Source organism: Cydia splendana, chromosome 19, assembly GCF_910591565.1.
Source record: "Cydia splendana chromosome 19, ilCydSple1.2, whole genome shotgun sequence".
In the NCBI taxonomy this organism is placed as follows: Eukaryota; Metazoa; Arthropoda; class Insecta; order Lepidoptera; family Tortricidae; genus Cydia; species Cydia splendana.
This window is the reverse complement of record NC_085978.1, coordinates 10,238,494-10,255,171: the sequence shown is the minus strand read 5'-3', so window position 1 is coordinate 10,255,171 and position 16,678 is coordinate 10,238,494. Positions and strand designations below refer to the sequence as shown.

The following is a 16,678-nucleotide window of genomic DNA, read 5'->3' as shown; positions in this document are numbered from 1 at the left end:
TAGGGTAGTACCTAATGATAATAAAGTGGAACTTGTAATTTGATATTTGGTTAGGTAACGCTTCGGAACAAAAACGAATTTCTACGCGCCGTTTTTTATTATAATGATTTGAGACTTAGGGATTCTTAGTAGTAATAACGAGTTTTTACTTGTGTGGTCCAAAGAAGTCTTTCGTAAAGATGCAAGTAACATACGTCCAGCTTTTAAGATTTGAATAATTAATTACCATACAAATACATTTCAACATAAAAATGTGCTCTCACGTTCTTAAAACGGATCACGTTTCAAAACCAAGGTCGTAAATTGCCTTCGGCTGTACGACGAGCGTTCTTTGATATGCTAACCCTTTCGCATGAAATATGCATTATACATACACATACGAGGTATTCATTATGTACAATTGTACAGTTGCTATGTTAATCTGAGTGTCTATGTTAATTCTTAGAAAGTCATCTCTTTTAACAATTAACAATTCTTTCTTACCTAATCAGTAGATATAAAGCATTGTTTTCATAAATATCAAAATATAAGGATAGTATTAACGATTATTAGTTGATAAAAATAGTTAGTAAAATATATTTTTTTTTAATGACAAGGTACGATATACCTAACTGCAAAGTCCACAAACACTAATCAAAGAAAGAAACTTAAAACTAAGTTTAAAACTCGACTCCATTTCCTGAGGAGGGCCATCAACGATCGAACTAACTAAACAAACTAGCTGCATGTTGATTGCGCAGGGAATTGTGCTAGGAATTTCATTATGGTAGAATAATATTATGACAATAACACAAAAGCTATTCTTAAATTGCACGCGCCTCCAGTAATGTTATAATCCGGCTCCAAGTAGTCGATGGTGATAGCAATTGTATATATGTATATTATTATGTTAGTTTGTAAGGTATGTATCGATGGGCCTTAGTAGCCTGAAAATAAATGCTTTGATTGATTGATTGAATGCAATTAATCGACACATTTATATTTGATCATGTAAACCATTTGCTGCATCATCTAATAAAACGTATAGATCCACAAAATAACATTAACATTTAAAACATTATTTACACGATAAGGAATCTGACCACGTTGTGCTTTTTTAACCGACTTCAATTTCATAGAAGGAGGAGGTTCTGTATTCGGTTGTGGCTATTTTTTTTTTTTTTTCTATGTACGTTCACCGATTACTCCGACATCCGTAGTCCGATTTGAGTAATTCTTTTTTTGTTTGAAAGGAGCTACCTCCGAGTTGGTCCCATTTTAATTTAATTCTGTTCTGATGATGGGATCAATGAGGAATTGAGGGAACTCCTCAATTTTTAAACGCACATGCATGGTGTTTTGGGCGTTTTCTTAAGCAACTCGAGCATTTTCTCCCGAAAACCACCAATTTGATGAAGTAGACCTGATGATGATGATTATTTTGATGATAATGATGATGATTTCTTTAAATGTAAGTATGTTCAGCGATTACTCCTGTGATCCGATTTGAGTAATTCTTTTTTTGTTTGGAAGAAGTTACCTCCAAGGTGTTTCCGTATTATTTTTGGTTCTGGTCTGATGATGGAATCCATGAGGAATTGAGGGAACTCCTCAATTTTTAAAGGCACGTGTTAAGTGATTTCGAGGTTTTCTAAAGTAACTCGAGCATTTGCTTCCGAAAACCACCAATTTGATGTACTGCAACTGTAGCCTTACCACGAGTTTGACATTGACACATTCGCTAACGTCTTATGCATCTAAATGTAACTTTTTATGCATCTCGCTCACACTAAGGTTAGTACGAGCGAGATGCATAGGAAGCAAGTTACAAACATGCTAGCGAATATATCAATGTCAAACTCGTGGTAAGCTGGTAAGGCTACTGATCGGGGATTAGGGTTAGGAGTTAAGGGGTCAGGGATTAAGGAGTCGGGGAATGGCGGTTGAAGGGTTGCTGGTTCAGGATCGAGGGGTTCCTGGATCAGGGGTTGATGTGCTGTGAGGTTGAGTGATCGGGGGGCTGAGGGATTGGGTCAGTGGCGGGGCGGGCGGATGGATTTAGTTGACAGGAATTATAATTTCCAAGACGGACTCGAGAAAATTTCTGGTTCAGGGTCGAGGGGTTCCTGGATCAGGGGTTGATGCGCTGTGAGGTTGAGTGATCGGGGCGTTGAGGGATTGGGTCAGTGGCGGGGGGAGGATGGATTTAGTGTAGTACTGACAGGAATTATAATTTCCCAGACGGACTCGAGAAAATTCCTGATTACATATTTATTAAAGAAATAGGTACACGAATTTAGTGTTAAACATGATCTTGTTTTTCATTCATGCGTCGCGCTCTTAACAATACGTTAAAACTAAAAATGGAAAAATAAAAACTTTTTACAAAAAAAAGCAAACCGACTTCAAAAAGGATGAAATAAAATATTATCCTTTTTGAAGTCTATGCGTTACCAACTGATATGTTTGAAGTCGGTGCCAAGTCAAGTAGTAACAATACCAGTCAAAAATAATCAGCTTTATGGCTATAAATCCCATTAGAACTGTACTAATAACTATTACAAATGTGTAAGTAATTCTGTCTGCCTCTTTGTCGCCTTTTCATGGCTAAACAACTGAACCGCTTTAGGTGAAATTTGGCAAGAAGGTAAATTTCTTGAATTGTTTTATATTTTGAAATGTAGTCCTCTGGATAAGGGACGGGAAATTACTCAGTCCCAATCTCACACTTGCGTGCTATAGACTGTTCGAGCATTAGTAAGAAATGCTCTTTAAAAAATACGACGGAAAAAAATGCATTGGATTTCCACTAATGTGCCGACAAACATGGTACAGACTGCGCCAAGAAGGTTTGATCGTGTGTTCTGAGGTGTGTTCTTAGATACAATCGACGTCAAAGATATGTTTACACTTTTGCACCTTACACCTTTGTTATAAGGCGAAAAGTGTAAACATATTTTTAACGTCGACTGTACCTACAGAAACTATGTTTATTGTCGTCGTGTAAGGCAATCCAACGTAGGTACATCCTTATCGAATCGCACCAAAATCATGGTATGCTCAAAATTTGCCTTGGCACCGACTTCAAACATATCAGTTGGTAACGCATAGACTTCAAAAAGGATAATATTTTATTTCATCCTTTTTGAAGTCGGTTTGCTTTTTTTTGTAAAAAGTTTTTATCTCTAATTCTAAACGCATTAATAATAATTACTTTTCGGGCCCGGAAACAAGTAAGTTTTTAGCATGTCACATAAGCCAAATTATAGCGATTTATTACAACTAAGTAATTAAGTATTACAAACGCTGGGATTCACAAAGCATTTCTAAAGCCCTAGAGAAGCCAATCGTACCTACCCAATATTCTGAGAGCACATTTGCTAACATAACTACGAATAAACACTATAACAAAGAAACGATCGAATAAAGCCATGTGTAGATTGCTCAGGGAAAAGTGCGAGGCATTATATTATAGTGGAACAATACAGTGACAATAAGCAAATATAACAACACATACCATTCAACACAAAGAGCTTTGAACAAAGCCAATATTTTCCCATTACGTTTATAAACTAGGGTTTTCTACACATTGGTGCTTGGAAAGAAAAATATCTAAGTATACTTAGTAGTAGAGCCTGACAGCTGAATTGTGATCAGAAAAATTGAAAGGGGAAAACATAAATATAATGAGCTTGTTCCCTGTGTCCAAATACGCGCACTACAGAAGACCTCAAGAGCTACCCCCCGGGGGTTAGAGGTGGCAAGATATTGCCAAATATTATTTAGTAATGATCCCTTCACACGATAAGAAGAAGCTTGTTATCAACGTATCCTATTTCATAAATAAGTAATTAGGTATCAATATTATACAAAAAAATATGGTTACACTAAAGAAAAATGTGTGAGACTAAATATACTAAATGCCACGACTCCATATAAAATGTGGCCGAATATTAGGTACGACCAGTGGTTTCAATAGAACATTTAGCTATACATACAAATGCCCAAATCAAATCAAACCTCAGCCAACCTGAGACAAGATTACCCTTTAAGCTATATCTTGTTCAGGAACGCATATATAGGCAGTATAGGTAAAGACATTAATTGTCAGGTCAAGGTCTCCCCTTAAGAACCATGCTGTAAACCCAAAAGCGTCAATTAAAACTTTATTACGAAGACAGTTCCTAAGTCCTCTGTTTAATTGAGATATTTTGTGCGTGTTGTGTTGGCCCAGTAAACAAAACAAGTAGGTAATAATGATAAGCACTTTTTATTTACGGCACAGCTATGTACTATTTTTATAGAATTTTTATAGAATGGTTATCATATTTGATGGATGAAAGGTCAAGTTAAAAAAGGAAATAAATCAAACCGTACTAAACAGATTAAGTTTAAAAGATTACAAAACAATCTATATCTAATCTATCTATACATCGACACGACAATATATGTAGGTACAGGTACCCGTAGATCTCCATATATCAATATTAGACCAGGGCTCCGTCACACGCTCAAGGCCACGCGCTATATGCCTACCGCTCGGCGTATCGTCGACGATACAACCGACAGAGGGCCGCCGAACGCCCGCCTGAACGCACGCATCGCACGTTTCCCGCGCTTACGCTTCGAAATGCCGAAACCACGTAATTATTGTGCAGTAGATGGGTGAAAAAGTCAAAAAAACGAAAGAAAAAGCCTATAATAAAAATTCATCTTTTTATGGCGGGCTAAAGGTCCCACCTGAAAGTTTAATAATTATATTGAAGGGTTAGAAAAAGTATTTTTAAATAATTTTGACGACGTAATAATTAATCGGCCTGGTAGCACCGTATTACAACTTTTAAAAACCGTTGATTGTCCGTTGCTTTGCTCCTGAATATTTATTAAAATTATTTACGCGATTTAGGATATTTTCAACTACTTATAAAATTTTAATAACAGAGAATTCCGAGAAGTGAAAAAATTATAAATCATTATATTAAAACTAAAACATATTTGATTCGCAACATTCGTTTTATTACAATAATCATCATAGGTAAGGTAGCTACAACCCTAGCGCATTCTTACGATGACGCGTTGGCACGTGACTCGAACGGCGGGCAACACAGTCTCGACTCTTTGTGCGCGTAATTATGGTACATTTCTTCTTGTCCTGAGCAGCAGGTATTATTATTAAGGTTCTGTAGGCTATTATAGCGTAGGTATTTTTGCTTTTGTTTGGGAATGAGGTATCTGTTACGTAGTAACTATTTATTAATCTGTGATTAGACCACGTGTTTGTGACAAGGCTACGTCGACATGGGTAGTTAATAGTTATATCTATACATATATATACATACAGTTGCGCTTGCATACTATTCCATATATCTCGATTCCAAAGTTCTATCGCTCTTATTTCAAAAATTAGTATTTCGCCGTTTTCCACCGATTTTCGAGTGACGAAATCGACCGATCGAAATTTATAAATCGCCCCCCTGTACATTATTATAGAAGTGACGTGGTAGTTACCATATAGCTAACTTTGAGTACATTAGTTAAAGTGGACATGTGTAAGATCAAAAGATCATAGCCTCGCACACCTGTTCACGAGTCAAATAGGCTCCCTGATCCCTGGCCAGTGGCCCCGTAGGCCTGGCGTGGCGCTCTGTATCGAAAGAAACGCAACTGTCACTGTCACACTAAGTAATATGGAAGAGTGATAGAGAGACACAAAGCGATACGATAGCGAAGCGCAAACGATTGTCACCTTGGCTATGCCGCATGATCTACGCAACGTGGCAGAGTGTAATAAATATCTACAAAGTTAACCCTACCTATCAATAACGTTACCATCCTATATTACCTAATCGATAACCCTGACTGACGTATATAGGCCAAAAACAGAGAGACTATTATCTTAACGTTTTATTTACGTCACACGTACCTAAGTATTTTAGGCGACAATATATCGAGAATAATGTGGAAAGAAAACAACTTGTTTTAGATACGTAAGGGAAAAATAGTCAATGTGTAGTCAATGGTCCACCTGGATGATGCTGATGTGTGTTATAGCAATCTCACCCAAGCTTACCTAACCAAGTTCGATCGGTTACTCAACAACTGCATCCGGTTTGTCTTTGGACTACGAAAATACGACAAGGGCCATGTTGCATAATAAACTACAACTAATATTACAAGCGGAAATCCTTTTCTAATAAGTGAAGTTAGAAAAGGAGTTCCGCTTGTAATATTAGTTGTAGTTTATTATGCAACACGGCCCATATCTCCGCTTATCGCAAAAAACTTAACTGGCTCCCTATTCGTGAACGTCGTTCCTTGCGTATTCTCTGTACTTTGTTTTCAATTCTATTCGATCCTTCAACCCCTGATTACCTTCGTTCCAATTTCAAATTTGTGACTCCGCGCCCCGGCACAGATCTCCGAACCTCCCGTAGCCTTCAGCTTATTGTGCCCCGTCATCGTACAGGTTTCATGTCGAATTCCTTCACCATCCAGGCAATCCGGCTGTGGAACGATCTTCCTCTCTCTATTAGACAGGCCCAGAACAAATTCTCTTTCAAGCGCATGTTGCGCAAGCATCTGTCTGACCAGGTTCATAAGTCGTCCTCATGATGTTTACAGTGGGTATATATATGTATATATATATTTATATATGTGTATATATTTACGTATGTATATTTATTTATTTATGTATAATATTACTTATGATGCATATATAATGTCATATATTATAGTTTAGTGTTTTTTTTTTCCTTTCCAAATTTACTGTAACAGTATTCTGAGCCTGCACCAACTAGATCTTTCGGTTTAGCCCATGGTTGACTGGTAGAGAATGCCTTCAGGCATTAAGTCCGCCATTTGTACTCTTCATTTATTGTGCAATAAAGTTTAAATAAATAAATAACTGGTTGGCTGGTTGGTACGTAGTGTACGTACATACATACCATCTAAAATTTTTACTGAAAATAGGTGTATCGTTGTACAATTGTACAAAGAACCAATTTATGTATTCAATTTCAATTTAAGGAAATTCCGGTCCCCTTATATCTGGGTGATTTTAAGTTAATTAAGCATTCTACGAGTTAGGTAGGTAGCGTTTAAAACAACTCGCCCTAAATGGGAAATGTAGCAATTTCTCACCCCTACCCTACCTCGACCCTCGAAACAGAATGAGAACGTCCTATACATTAGGGCCATCCTACGCGGAATTCAAATTATAATCTACAGATCAGGGATCTGATTATTGCCTATAGTCCCTGGTTTTTCCCAGATGCCGCTGGTATGACGACGAAGCCCTAAAAGACCTGTGTGAAGTGAAGTGAGGACTGGCGTGAAGTGGCGCAGAATAGCAGTGGCGTTCTCTTGTGTCGACCAAGATCCTTTTTGGGTCACTGAGCCAGTGAAGCAGTAATGGTAGTAACTAGTAGTTGTAGTGATGTGATAAGACACGTCTAGTGCAAAATTCATTTGATATTTTTCACTAAGTATTAGATTTTGACAGATCTTTTTTACATGTCGACAATCAATGCTAAACACTTTCAAACAATGAGATTACAATTTTCCGCCTGCGTCATTAGATGTGGTATTGCATATGCAACGTACTGCACGTGGCCGTCTATTGAACTTTCCCCCTACCGACCTGTTGCATAGGTCGATAAATGCCACAAGAAAAATTACGGTCAGCTAAAGAGGAGTTTACAACCCCATCGGTAAGTTGTATTTTTTTTTATACCACATCGGTGGCAAACGCTCTTGCCCCATTGTAAGTTTCGATGCTGTTTGAAGTGTGTTTGAATTATTATCCTTTTGATGAAAGAGGCCTTCATTCATTCATTATTAATTATCTGCACTCACATTAGCGTATAACGCAACAACGCTGTTTTTGAAGAAGTGGGTTTTGAAGAGCCCCAAAGCTCGGCTCACACACTCACTCCGTTGGCTCAGCGACCCAAAATGAGACTTGGCCTCCGACTCAAGACAGCGCCACAGCTCCTGTGCGACCTCTCGCCAATTGTTGACTCGAAGTTCGCACAGGTCCGCAAAAAAGCTCGGCTGCTTACACATAATCGTGGCAACCTTCTGCTGCCAAGCACAGTGTATAGTGTGTTTAGGCCTAGCAACGCTATCGTAGAGTTAATTTTGAAGAGGCCCTTAGCTCGCCTTCGGAGGCCCTAGCCGAGGCAAACTTCTACAGCCCAGGAGACTACGTTTCTCTATGGCCACACAGTGAGTGTCGCTTACCTTAGCGATCTTATGCAGCAACGCTGTTGTGGAGTTGGTTTTGAAGAGGCCCAAAGCTCGCCTCCGCAGGCCCTGTCCGAGGCAGGCCTCTACGGCACCGCAGAGAGTAGTTACACCGCCGCTGTCTTCGTGAACAAATTTTCGGGTGACGGCCTGATGGACAAAAGCAAAATATAAGGTGTTAGTGTACCAAATTCATAATTAGGTGCATTAGTAGGTATTCATCGCAATGTTCGCAATCTTGCTGATGTTTATTAAATTATTTGCCTCTTGGTTTGTCACTCTTTAGCACCACCCAGGGGACACGTGCTGGGTTGAGGTGTATTAGTAGAGGCAAAGGATCGGTTTTCCAGAGGGCGGGTACCAAAAAGAGGTGTATCTGCTGTTGAATAACAATGCGCTAAGAAAGGAGGGGCCTTTTTTTCTCTTATTTTAAGACCTACATTCATTATAAATGAAAACTTATTCAAATTGCTGGTTATAAATTGAAGTCAAAATGTATATCCCCAAAGGATATTCGGCATAGTATAGTAGAATTTCCACTAAGCTCTCAAGCTTCAACCGAGTCAATTAATTTATAACGGCGTCATTTTGTAGGTACGCCTTTGGGGAGGCTCGTATTTTGTTGGCTGACTCCTACAAATTCAATAAATCGGGCTGAAAGCCAGCCAACAGCGGACTGAGTTATTTTATTTTAGGCTTAATATGAGACCGCGTTTGTATATGATATAAAACAAAAGTTTTGCGAGTAAGTACGAGTCCTATGGTATACCTATACTATACTACGAGTTTCATAGTTGAGCTCAAAAGAGTGCCCGCGTAAATAGTTTTATACATATTTAGTTTATATTTAAGTTTAGTTTTTAATTAGTTTTATGTTTAGATTATGTGTTATTTTAGTTATGAAATATACAAAGCTACCAAAATAACATAATCATTAGTGGTACTGGTACGAGTAGGTACCTATTCGAAATCTGTATGCTCTTAATGAATTCAGGGTTACATTTCAATTTAGATTCGGTCTCAATTTATCCCCACTTGTGTAGTTAACCGAGCGCTAGCATTGAGGTCTAGGAATATAATTGAAAATTGGATTTACATTTCACGTGGTGTTTGAGACTTTGAGATTTGTGAATAGTAATACAAACCAGGATTTAGGTGGATTATAATTATTCTCTTGGGTCGGTTATTCTCTTGGATTAAATTAAGTAACTATAACTGAACTATAGCTGAAACTACACTTTCTATCTCTGCCTTAAGTTGCCATTTTATATATACATATGTAAGTATAAAAATATATTATGTATTTAGCGGTATCCAGACGTCCGTCCGTTCAAATCGACCGATTTGATCAGAAATGAAATTGGCGTCAATCTCCAATTTTAGATTTATGGTGATATTAGAGCCCTCTAAATTAAAAAAAAACCGGCCAAGTGCGAGTCGGACTCGCACACGAAGGGCTCCGTACCATTATCTATAAAAACGGTCACCCATCCAAGTATACTGACCCCGCCCGACGTTGCTTAACTTCGGTCAAAAATCACGTTTGTTGTATGGGAGCCCCACTTAAATCTTTATTTTATTCTGTTTTTAGTATTTGTTGTTATGCAGCAACACAAATACATTATCTGTGAAAATTTCAGTTGTCTAGCTATCACAGATCACGAGATACAGCCTGGTGACAGACGGACGGACGGACAGCGGAGTCTTAGTAATATAGGGTCCCGTTTTACCCTTTGGGTACGGAACCCTAAAAATGCCCCAGAACAAAAATACTGGCGTCACAAATTGGTATTTTTGTGTCCGCACCTCATTGTATCGGTAATATCGGTCAATATCGGCGGTTGAATTCGGCGAGCCAAATTGGCGTTTGCGTCCGCACGTCCTGATTCGATCGGGCAATTTAATCTGATTGGCAAAAAATTGACTAGTCTGGATACACCTTTAATGTGTGTATTATGTTTTGTTTTAATATAAGTAGTATGTAATAATATATGTGTGTTTGTGTTTGATAGTCTCCATATTTAGATCCGTGTACTACCTGTTGACTTTTGTATGAGTGCTACATTTCCTGCTACCCAAAGGTTGTTTGGAAGAGATCGCTTGTTAGCGATAAAACCGCCTGTTGTTACCTGATTCTATTTTTCCTAATAGGTACATGTATGTAAAATGTCTAATTATTGGTGCAATAAAGAATATTTACTTACTTACTATTTTTATTTGTTAATTTCGTTACTTCAAAGAACCGTTGCATAAAAGGTTTCTGTATAAAATGTATCTCTTCTTTCCCCTGCCCTTATCCCACGTTATGTAGGGTCGGTACAACATGTTTTTCTCTTCCATTCTCCTCTGTCTTTCGTCTCCTCAGCACTCACTCCTTTCTTTCTCATATCCTCTTTCACACAATCCATCCATCGTTTTTTGGGTGTACCATACGCTCTCCGTCCATCAATATTCATCCCTAACATTATTTTGCCTATATGGCATTCATCCCTCCTCATTACATGCCCATACCACGCTAACCTAGTACTCGTCATTTTCTCCGTTACTGGAGCTACATTCAAACTTCCTCTTATATACTCATTCTTAATACGATCCTTTCTCGTCACTCCACACATCCATCTCAGCATTCTCATTTCCGCTGCGTGCACTCTTCTTTCATCCGCTACTTTCGTCGCCCAGCATTCTGATGACTTGTTAGACAATTTTCACAAAAGCATATTTTCCGAGTAGCGAATTTTCACATCGCATTTTATCACGATCGCAAATTTCATTAATCGTCTTTTTTAATGCAGCGATTTTTCATGTAGCGTTTTTCAATGCTCGTATATTTTACCAGTTGATCATTATATCACAAGCAAATATTTCCAGTATCTATCTACCTAGGCTTTTCCCCCCAAAGTGTACTATTTTCACGAACGTCACACTAAACTAAATCAATAGGTAGGTTAGGTTCGTTAGGTAGCTTCAGATGCCCGAAGGGCAAACCGCCCAGAAATAGGAGCTCCGCGTAGCGGGGCTCCGTCTAGTTAAGTTGTAAAGGAAATATTTTTTGAAAAGAAAGTTTCGTACGTTAGACTCTTTACTAATACTAAAAAATTCAGTATGGCAATTAAAGTTACGAAACAAAAAGGTACTGGAAATATTTGCTTGTCATATAATGATCAACTGGTAAAATATACGAGCATTGAAAAACGCTACATGAAAAATCGCTGCATTAAAAAAGACGATTACTTAATGAAATTTGCGATCGTGATAAAATGCGATGTGAAAATTCGCTACTCGGAAAATATGCTTTTGTGAAAATTGTCTAACAAATCTTTGGATCAATGACCCAAGGTACCGGAAGTCAGAGCAGACTGGTAGGGATACACCATCTAAGGCAATATGGGAAAAACTGGATAGTTCTGTATAAAATGTATAACTACGGCAAACCCAAAAGGTGGTGGTTTCGTTTGCATCCTCATTAGTTATTACACATCGCAAGTTTTTTTTTAAACCAGTAACCATGTTCTGTTTGGGTGGGGTAAATTTTACAAGCTTTTATGTAGTTTCACCTGACACCTGACCGTTGTCTGTCTGTCTGTCTGTAATCAAATCTTGCAAAGTAAATTTGATCCACTTCCCGGTTTCTGATTGAGACCGCTTTTGATGACCTCCTCTCGGAGGTGGGTTCGGAGTGCACACATCACATAATAATGGGTGATTTTAACACTGACTTACTAAGGGACAGCCTTAGATCTCATCAACTAAGATCGATTGTTGAAGCTGCTGATTTCTCCTTACTGCCTCTGCTAGCTACACATCATAATATCGACTCTCCGGACTCGTGGCTGGACGTCATCCTGACGTCCTCTACGGATAATGTTGTCAAATCGGGCCAAATGCTAGCACCAGGTTTCTCCCATCATGACCTAATTTATTTAACCTATAAGGTCAAACCGCCCAAGCAAAAGCCAGTCATATTAAACCTACGGAGCTTTGCCCGACTCGATACAGATTTACTAAAGCGGGATGCCGCTTGTGCCGACTGGGCTGCCACTTATGATGCACCGACGGTAGATGAAAAAGTAGCCAACTTCAATACCACTCTCCTAAATCTATTCGATGTTCATGCACCAGTTCGTGCAGTAAAGCTGAAGCGGCCACCTGCTCCGTGGATCACTAGGGATGTTCGGATGGCCATGTCTAGGCGTGATAAAGCGTTTCGGGCTTACAAGCGAGATCGGTGTGATGCGAGCTGGGTTCATTTTAAAGCTGCGAGAAACCGCTGTAACCAGATGGTGAGAGCTGCGAAGCGCCGTTACATCCATGAAAATATTTTATCTTCCTCTTTAGCTGACACATGGAAATTCCTAAGGTCACTTGGTATCGGTAAAACTAAAGGTGACGTGGATTCTACTTCTTTCACTTTAGACCAATTAAATACTCACTTTGCTAAAACCACATCCCTCAACTCAATAGTAAAATTTAAAACTTTATCCCTTATTGCTTCTTTCTCTGCTCCCGATATCGATTCTTTTGTCTTTAGTCCTGTATCTCTTGAAGAAATCCGCAAAATTATTTTGTCCATTAAGTCTAAGGCTGTGGGTCATGATAGCGTGAGTCGAGTTATGGTCATCCACATTCTTGATTATATTCTGCCGGTACTTTCGCATATTATTAATACATCTTTGTGCACTGGGGTTTTTCCTTCTTGTTGGCGTAAGGCCTTTGTCATTCCTCTACCTAAAATTAATAACCCCAGTTCTCTCACTCATTTTCGGCCGATCTCTATCCTTCCGTTTCTATCTAAAATTCTCGAGGCAGCGGCCCATAAACAAATTTCGAAGTTTATTCACCAGTATAATCTCTTGTCACCACTTCAGTCTGGTTTCCGAGCCGGTCACAGTACCACCACAGCACTTCTTAAAGTTGCCGAGGATATTCGACTTGGGATGGAAGCTGGTAACGTTACGGTGCTGGTGCTTATAGATTTCTCTAACGCCTTCAATGTGGTTGACCATGACCTACTACTCGCTACTTTGACTCACTTGCGTGTGTCTTCAGAGGCAACAAAATGGTTTTCCTCCTATTTGTCAGATCGTGTCCAGGCAGTTCGTGCTGGCCGCTCACTGTCTGATTGGTGTGCGCTAGACACTGGAGTCCCTCAGGGAGGTATTCTTTCTCCCTTTTTATTTTCTGTGTTTATCAACCTAATTACCACCAATATTCGTTGCTCCTATCATCTGTACGCCGACGACCTGCAGCTGTACGCTCAAGCTAACGTGAACGGGATAAACACGGCCATCTCGTTGCTTAACAATGATCTGGATCGCATCGCGGAATGGTCTGACAGTTTTGGGATTAGTGTCAACCCAGCCAAGTGCCAAGCCATAGTTTTGGGAAGCCAGCGGCAAATCTCTAAGCTTAATTCAGTTTCTATCGCACCGATCCTGTTTGATGAGGCTATTATTCCTGTGAGCGCAAAGGTTAAAAATTTAGGGTTAATTTTTGATTCTACCTTTTCCTGGAGCGGCCATATGGCGGATGTGAGCAGAAAGGTTTCAGGAACATTAAGATCTCTATATAAGTTTAAGAATTTCCTACCAGTTAGCACGAAAAAGATGTTGGTACAGGCGTTGATTTTGCCAATTATTGATTATGGTGATGTGTGTACAACGAACGCCACTCAAGAGTCCCTTAACAAACTAGAACGTCTCCTCAACAATGGCATACGATTCATCTTTGGCCTGCGTAAATATGATCGTATTTCCTTCTACCGCCGCCAACTCAATTGGCTCTCTATCCGTCGCCGTAGATGCCTCAGAATACTTTGTACTCTATTTTCTATTATGTTTGAGCCTTTTGCTCCTAAATATCTTAAGAATAAGTTCGTGTTTGACACCCCTCGCCCAGGCTGTGAGCTGCGAACCTCTCGTATTCTCAAACTTTCAGTTCCTGCTCACCATACTGGTTTCATGACTAATTCCTTCGCTGTCCAGGCGAGTCGTCTCTGGAATTCACTCCCTCTCAACATAAGACAAGCCCCGAGCAAATTTGCTTTTAAGAGGATGCTGCATAAACATCTGCTGAAACAAGAGTATGAGTAGGTAGTATCCATCGTAATATATTAGTATGTATGTGAGAATTATGTAGTAGTATATTCATTGTATATATTTTATTATTTTTATCTGTGTATTGTATATGTAGTTTATTATGTTTTTCAGTTGTTTGCAATAGTTCCTAATTGAATTCTCTTACTCTTCTTCTTGCACCATTTTTATTACATCTCTGTTTAGCCCTATGGTTGACTGGTAGAGAATGCCTTTAGGCATTAAGTCCGCCATTTGTACATTTTATTTGTATTTTGTGCAATAAAGCTTAAATAAATAAATAAATAAATAAATTGAGCTGAAATTTTGCATGTATGTATAAATCGGATGACAATGCAATATTATGGTACCATCGAGCTGATCTGATGATGGAGACAGGAGGTGGCCATAGGAACTCTGTGAGAAACAACGCAACCTAATTGTGTTAGGGGTTTTTAGAATTGTATCGATGAGTATTAGTTGTCTGTCGTAAGAAAAGTACAGTCAGCGATAAAAGCTTGTACCAAAAATGAAAACTTTTGCCAAAAACTTTTAAACATATAGGACCAGTCACGACGTCGTGAAAAAAATCACAGAAGTTATGGATAGGTACTTGATCAGCCACAATATATTATGGATCGGCCAGTATTTTACGCAATTTAGAGTTTTCAGTACCTATTTGGAATATTTTGGAATAAATAAATCTACCGTGCATATGACGCCTTCTTTTACAACGGTTTTCTGAAGTGATTCGCTTTGTGCGTTATTGAATATCAGAAATATATATAATAAGCATAGACGTGGGTATTTATTTCCAACTGAAAGAAGCCTCGGCAAATAATTGAAAGATTATTCTTTAAGGCGGGAAAATGATGGAATATCTGGATTGATCTTTATTCTTATTACACTCGAACGTTATTGACGATAAGGGTTCGAGAGATATCTACATCAATCTGAGAGACATCAGAGAATCGTTTCTCAATCACGTTAATGCCAAGAGGCAATATCTTTATTTTATAAGGAAATCCTATGCAGAGTTCCGTTCAGAAAGCGTTTTCGATTCATCTCATAAATTTTGCTCGTGCTTCAGCGTTTTACGTTTAAATATCAGTCATATGTTTCTATAAAGAGATTTTAATGTTGTCTTTGTCAAATGGAAAAAGCGCCCGCTAGCATATACTTTATAGCATTGGCATTCGATTTTCAGGCTGCTCAGAGCTTCCCAGTGGTTAGCAGCCATAATACATTATATATTTTATTTTTCAATTTCACTTTAGAATTGAAGCAGCATGTCCAAACTAAATAACTTGTCCAATAAATAGGATGTCAAAAGAGAATGTGCAACGGAACTATAAGTATATATCTTCGTCCGGAAATGGAAGATCCCCGCATAGGTTTAGAATTTTTCTATATGTAAACTTTTTTAGGGGAAGAAAGACTCATTGGTTATATTCAATTTAATATATGCCATAAATCAGAGACACAAGCCTGAATTATGAGTTTAGCCTAGTTAAATTCTACAGCGCTAAATCAAATAGCCTAAAATTGACTCCATGACTAAAATCAAGGTCCGTAAAACGAGCCCTATTCTGTAGTTTGTATTTATAAGGATAAGTTCAGTCTGACCATGACTGTAGTCTCATCATTCAAAGTAAGTAACGAGTCTCCCATCCTGGTGAACGCAGTAGCGGTACTGGTGAACGAATAGTGATACTATGTAGAGAAATACAGAGCATAGTTTATTTATACCAAACTTTATCCCGTTTTACTGTTCAATAAATACTTTATTGGTACTAGTTTTACCACAAAGTTGCCTGCCCTATCTAGAACAATATGTATTGCGATCACAGTGAACATAACACACAGTACCTTGATTGCGATATTTTTTGGTAACTATTTTTTACCAAAAATTTAGACTTGCGAATTTACCTACGTTTAAACCACCAAATGTGAACTCGAGATAACATTTTGTTCTGTACGAATATCACAGTTCCATTTTTATTATCTAACAACGTATAACGACTACAGATCGGATCACCCTCGCACTATAATATTATAAAATCAGTAAATTCACGCATATTTCGTGTAAGTCGTTATTAAAATCGTTTGTAGATATCATTGTCATTGTGTTTACTTGTTTCGTTTTTAATTTCATTAAATTTAATTAGTATCAGCGAATTGGATCTATACTACGTGTCCACTATCTCTCCGAACTATTCAAATATATACCATAGGTATAAAGTAGACGTACTTTAGCGTAAAGTATCCATCCTGGAGAATTTGTCATATTACCTATATAAATGATTTTCTTTTTGACAGGAAGTCTAAATTTTAATGCCAGATTTCTGTGGGTTATTAAATTGCGTCAAAGTCAAAATACTGGT

At 38.3% G+C, this 16,678-nt stretch overlaps 1 protein-coding gene across 2 annotated transcripts in view; it reads right to left on the bottom strand.

The window, feature by feature from the left end:
• LOC134800164 (small G protein signaling modulator 2-like) overlaps positions 1 to 16,678 on the bottom strand; it is a 135,690-nt gene that overhangs the window by 98,751 nt on the left and 20,261 nt on the right. For both annotated transcript variants that reach the window (XM_063772639.1, XM_063772640.1), the window contains exon 3: positions 8,221 to 8,373. In XM_063772639.1, coding sequence (XP_063628709.1) covers positions 8,221 to 8,373 — 153 coding nt within the window. The remainder of the gene's footprint in view (positions 1 to 8,220; positions 8,374 to 16,678) is intronic.